This window comes from Capsicum annuum, chromosome 2, assembly GCF_002878395.1.
Source record: "Capsicum annuum cultivar UCD-10X-F1 chromosome 2, UCD10Xv1.1, whole genome shotgun sequence".
NCBI classification, from domain to species: domain Eukaryota; kingdom Viridiplantae; phylum Streptophyta; class Magnoliopsida; order Solanales; family Solanaceae; genus Capsicum; species Capsicum annuum.
This window is the reverse complement of record NC_061112.1, coordinates 145,864,236-145,870,100: the sequence shown is the minus strand read 5'-3', so window position 1 is coordinate 145,870,100 and position 5,865 is coordinate 145,864,236. Positions and strand designations below refer to the sequence as shown.

The window sequence follows — 5,865 nt, the reverse complement described above, 5'->3', positions numbered from 1 at the left end:
AACTTACAAAACCGACACAGTACAAGGATCCAGAAGAGCATTTTGCCCAATAGTTATATCAAGATTGAGAATATAAGTACATTTAATAGTTTAAAGAATATATTTTTATCATTCAGTCTAAAACAACTATCTCTACTCGATCTTATTCAATACATACAAAATGCACTAGCACGAGAAGTTAAAACTATATCATTTTCGTATTCAAGACAAATTACATGTAATCTCGCGCTACAATCATTCTGATGGTTTGTCCAAATGTTCATCTACGATTGTAAACTATAACTTTAACTTATAAGAATAGATAATTTAATTTTTATATATATGCACCAAATTATTTATTATGTAAATTGATGGCACATATATGACAGTTATTTATTTAATATAATAATTTATTAAATTAAATAAATAAATAATTATTCAACAAATAGTACTATATCAAAACAGATGATTTATATCCTTAACACTCTCTCCTTCCCAGTTGACACGTTCAAAGTACATTCCCTGTTCTTTGCATAACAGGACTGCACAAAATAAAAACTTAGAAGGATTATTCTAAGTTGGAAGAGAATATTTGAACCAAGCAACTTGGTAAAACTTTTAGTCATATCTTATTGGTAGACTCCTTAACCCCAGTTATATTATTCCTTAGCCTCAAAATACTTATCTGTTTTTCAATTAATACGTCCTTTTAAAAAATATTACTATTAAAAAGAATGTTTGATCATTTTACTCTTATTTACATCTTAAGATATAATCTATCTTTATTGAATATTTATTTTATTTATGTATCATAATTAAGTTGTTTGTAATCTTCATTAGCAATTACTATTAAGGGTAAATTGGAAAAAAGATGATTTTATTTTGAATTTTTGAAATAATAACTATTTTGAAATAAATATTTATTATTTTTAATAAGACAAAAAGTATTTTATGGAGTAGATATTATGGCAAAGTTCGTCTTATATGTTCCAGCGTTCATGATTTACACGCCAAATTAGAAGACAAAGGAGGAGGAACGATGAATACAACAGCATATTCATTGAATGAAGAACTTTCAAACTACTGAACAAGGTAGTCTGAGAAATAGTTCTATCAAATAAAACATTTTTCATACGACAAGCATTCCACAATGTCCTCTTTTCTGTCTCCAATTTAAATGATGTTTTTCAAGATGTAATAGTGTGTTGAGTGTAAACGCAATGAACCAATATTGTTGATTGAAAGAAAATGTGACCTATTCTTTTTGAGTAAAAGGAAGGCAACTGTTTAAATAAAATAATCATAGAAATCTACCATTTTTTTTCCCAACAAGAAGTTATTGTTTCTGGTGACTGGCCACTTTGAATTCATCCAAGACCAAGATAAAGAACATGAAGAATGAAAGGACGAATCTAGATTAACGGTTACAAGTTTAAATGAACCCAATTAATTTTTACAGTTTTTTTATATACAGATTAAGAAATTAAATATCTATGTAGATTTGATAGTGCATCCGGTTGTTATTGTAGTATTAATTTGAGATCTCTTTAGGAAGCCATAAACTTCAAATCCAGAATCCATTACTAAAGCAACCATTTACTATTCTTAGTTGACAAGATAGAGAATAGTCCAATCTTTACATTTACATTCCAACTTCTCTGCATAACGATCTTACAGGCAATGCAGAAAGTGATTCATTCAATACAATGGCTTTTAAGCCCATTACTTAGCCACATAAACATATCATAAGCAGTAAGAAGCATGTCATTACTTCGACAAAATCCAGCAGAATGATGCAGGCCAGAATCTCAGGAGTTGCTGCATTCGCTTTTGATAATGTCAACAGTTGTACTTCTTCCGATATGACTGATAACAGAACTAGGAAATTTAGGAACATAATATAAATCATTGTTATGGAAGAGAAATATTAATGTAAGTTCACTTACCTATACAATTGTGGGGCAATAAGTTGGTTGTGATCCATACTGGTTTCATTCACACTACCAATCTGATATTGAAGCAAGCAGGCTTCTAGAGTGTTTCTCTTCTGGTTAGATGCATCGGTATCAAAGGGAACTGAAGATGAAACATATGCTCCTATTACACAATGAATAGGAAACGGTAAAGAGACGAGGATCCAAGGGAAAAATTGTGAAATAGGCAAGGATGTTAAGCAAATAATCTACCAGCTGATGCAGTTTTCGACGTTCGCTCATTCATTCCATATGGAGGTAAGCAATCCCCCCTCCAAATTTCCTTTGCAAACACAATGTGAATGTCAAACGGTTATATATGATTCCCTAATCTGCATTCAAGTAGGAATATTCAACTTACCTTGCTGGTAGACCTTGAGAGCTGAAAGGGATCAAGGTGAACATTCATCGATGACTCTGGCTCAAAAGCATTGTCTGAATGGTCTACATATGACATAGTTGCCGCTGGAGTTAGCTTAGTTTGTGTACAGTTTTCAGCTGGACCGAAAATGGCATTTAATGAGGTGTCTTGGTTTACGTGGAGAATCCCAGCCACTTTAGCATTTGTGAATCCATTCCCCTCGCACAAACCCATTTTTTGCTGGCAGAGTTGATTTTGTTCTAGCACTCGAGCTAGGCCCAGAGGATACATATTTAACCCATTTCTCATTGTCAACATCTGAAGATTGAAGCAAATTTTTATGCTACAAACATATAACTTGATCAAATTAACTAAAGTAAACGAACAGATGACCAGATCTAGAACCAATCTACTAAATATCCTGAATTAATAGATCAGCCAAAAGAATTTTCGAAGACAAAGGTGATGGGTCCAAACCAGTATGCAACCCAATAACTGCAGAATGTGGCTGAATCTAATAGTGTAGAGTTTCACTTTCTCTATGCTTTCCATTATCAGTTACCGTTAGCATAGAACAGGAAATTGGTCATTAAAATCAAAATTACCAACAAACATTACAAGCCAATGCGTCACTTATGATGCCAAGGTCATTCAATGCACACCAGTTGCTACAACTGATCATCCAATTAAGGATAAAGAAAGTCTTCTGCCTACTGAACGATTACAAATAACATTTAGCATTAGTTTCTATCCAACATTATTCAGATGATCGTGGAAGGAGAATATATAGGTATTTGATGATGTCCTGATTGAGCTAGAGCGGTCCTTTTTTTAAACACACTGCCTAGGTGCAGGAAGTTGTATCCCAAACTAAAACAGTAAAATCAAGATGTTCAATACTCCAGAGCCAGTGGATGGATTCATACTAAAACACACTTGCCTAGGCCTTGTTCACAGTTCAAGAGCCAAAAGCCACTCCTTCTAAGTGAAAGAATAAAGTTTACTTGGTGCGACGGAGGTCATTTTCCACAAAAATGTTTCCATGAAAGAAGTCAATCTGGTGTTATGAGTCATTTTTCTTTGCAACTACCTTAGTTTTGAATTTCACAACAGTTAGGCCTATCAACATTTTTGGGCATTATTGTCTTACTATTTGTTATATTTTAATATACTACAATTTTTCTCCGTAAATAAATTACATGCAGCAAATTTCAAACAAAAGCAGCAGACCTGTACTTGGAGCTGAAGCTGCTTGAGGTACTCTATGGCTTCATCAAGCATTGAAGCCTTGTCGGTCTGTCGAAAATCCATAGAAAATAATTAACTGACCATCAATTTTTAACTGGTTTCATTCAAAATTATGAAACATGCAACTCCTCACCTTGTTTGAATTTGGAATAAGTTTTTGTAATGCTTTCATCTTCTCATTAATCCTGCTTCTTCTCCTCTGCAAACCACATACCAATAACATTAGTGTTAAGCAGAGGTAGGGCCAGATTCAAAATTTAAGTTTTGCGCATTCAACCTTTAAGACCCTTAGCACAGAATTCATGAATGTCTCATTTTAGTGTGTTCGTCTTGATTTATCTTTTAGTTCGTTTCAAAGAATAAAACATTATTTTTTGGACTTTTAATTCTAACTTTCCACCGAGAATATATTTTAGACCACAGTATTAAAATAGGAACGGCTCAAACACTTCGGTGGCCTCAGACGAAAATTGAACAAAGGCCTTAAATTTTTAAGAAAAAATAAATATATATTTTCTTGTAAAGTTTATATTTTAGATATTTTGAGATGAAAGTTGTTAATATTTTTTATAGTTGATTTCTTCTAATAGTTTTTTTCTCGTTAATATAACTAATGCATTTAATTTTTCTTAATACATAGTACTTTAAAGTTAAAATACATTAAACTTCTAATAATTCTATATTTTTATATAATAAGTTTTATTTTTTCTATGAATAGTAATTAGTAATTATTTTTATAAAAAAATTTATAATCTCTTATTGTAAAAGAATTTGGCCTCCAATTTGGGGGCTTAAAGCGATTGCCTATTTTTTCACTATGTAGAATCGGTCCTATATTAAAAAATATTTTGATGCATTCGACGTATCTTTAATTTGAAAATACTAAATTCAAAACTCTTACTTATTTTCTTAAATTGTGTCAAGTCAAAATGAGATAAATAAATTGAAACGCACAAAGTAAGTGGTTATAAAACCACATTAATTAACTAACAAAAAGAAACAACCTTTTCAGACATATTGTGCACTTCAGCTGCTCTGCTTCTCTTGGAAGTGCTACGAGATGGTGGCGGTTGGGCTAAAACTTCCCCTTCCAAGTCCTCTGTGCCATCCTGCATATAAACTACTATCATCAAAAAGAGTAGTTATATATAGCAGGGCAATATTAAAATAAACATCAAGTTCGAAACTTAAAATTTCCGTAACGAAGCTCCCGCCGTGCACAAATGCCTATTGTACGCAGCCTTACCCAGCATTTCTGCCAGGGGCTTTCAAGTAGAAAGTGCAGAAATACCTCACTTTCACATTCATACTCATCTGCATCGTTATCCATGGTCCCAGCAGATGAAGAAGAAACATTAGTTGCACTGGCAGGCATATTATAACCCCTATAAGACGACGAGAAAATTCCAGCAGTCGATGAATTCAGCATGGAAGACAAATCACCATTCGATACTCCCAGGCCATGTTGATCGTTTTTAGGCATGAGTTGAGGCAACGACGAGGAATATTGCATTTCATTACCCTTGATGGCCATAAAATTGGATGAAGAGGAAGATGATGGAAGGAGAATATGACGAAGAAAAACAGAAATATCATCCGGTTCAGGGTCAGGATCAGTCCAAGAAAAGACATTGTTGTTGGCCATTATAGTATATAGATGCAGATATTTTTCTCACAACATTACAAGAGCCGGAAGTATGAAGTTAAGGATTGAACAGAAGAGGTTATAAATAGAGCCAACTCAGTGCAACTTTAATTGGGCAAAAGACTTGTCATAAGTAAATTTCTTTAATCTGCAAAAGCCATTTGCACACTCTTATTTGCGTCTAGGAGGAAGTGACATTTTGGGGTACATGTCTGAATGAGCGGACGGGCGTGTATTTATTAGCCAACCATGCTAAGGTAACTTAACAGTAGTGAGACATAGGACAGAGTAGGCAGATTCGTATTAAACCAATTGAATTAACGTCTTAATTGGAGTATATACTTGTCATATACACCTACTTTAAAAATAGTGGTAGTAAGTATAAGTAGTAATAATAACTATAGAAATTGAAACAGGGTAGGGGTAAACTAGCAAGTTGTTTAGACTTTGACTGGTCTTCTTTTGATTCTGAGAACTGAAGCACTGGGGAGCCGGTAAGCTGCAAAAACCAAAACAAGGAACTCGACAGAGTTGATAGGAAAATTGGTTTGGGGTGGGGGTGGCGGGTGGAAAGGGCGTTGTTTAAATTTCATAAATGACCATTTAACTAAGAGGTCAAAGTTATTTAACACTATTTTTAACACAAAAATCATAAATTT

The 5,865-nt window shown here is 33.4% G+C and overlaps 1 protein-coding gene across 2 annotated transcripts; it reads right to left on the bottom strand.

Annotated features, from left to right (window-relative positions):
* Positions 1 to 1,507: 1,507 nt before the first annotated feature.
* LOC107861391 (transcription factor SPATULA) lies at positions 1,508 to 5,499 on the bottom strand. 2 transcript variants are annotated; one of them, XM_016706728.2, is made up of 8 exons: positions 4,853 to 5,499; positions 4,566 to 4,670; positions 3,695 to 3,760; positions 3,544 to 3,609; positions 2,314 to 2,631; positions 2,166 to 2,235; positions 1,926 to 2,055; positions 1,508 to 1,845 (listed from the first exon to the last, which is right to left on the bottom strand). In XM_016706728.2, the coding sequence occupies exons 1-8, from the start codon at positions 5,204 to 5,206 to the stop codon at positions 1,788 to 1,790; spliced, it is 1,167 nt and encodes a 388-aa protein (XP_016562214.2). In that variant the 5' UTR covers positions 5,207 to 5,499; the 3' UTR covers positions 1,508 to 1,787. The 2 variants fall into 2 exon arrangements, with proteins under 2 accessions (XP_016562214.2, XP_016562213.2); XM_016706727.2 differs by having other exon boundaries at positions 1,926 to 2,076; positions 4,853 to 5,492.
* Between the last annotated feature and the right edge of the window lie 366 nt (positions 5,500 to 5,865).

Bases quoted from the DNA above. Each gene is read 5' to 3' on its own strand.
- LOC107861391 (XM_016706727.2), bottom strand. From the start codon at position 5,206: ATGGCCAACAACAATGTCTTTTCTTGGACTGATCCTGACCCTGAACCG. The intron at 3,761-4,565 runs GTTGTTTCTTTT...TGTGGTTTGCAG, and splicing joins TGCACAATATGTCTGAAAAG to AGGAGAAGAAGCAGGATTAA. The intron at 2,632-3,543 runs GTCTGCTGCTTT...TTCAATCTTCAG, and splicing joins AGCTTCAGCTCCAAGTACAG to ATGTTGACAATGAGAAATGG.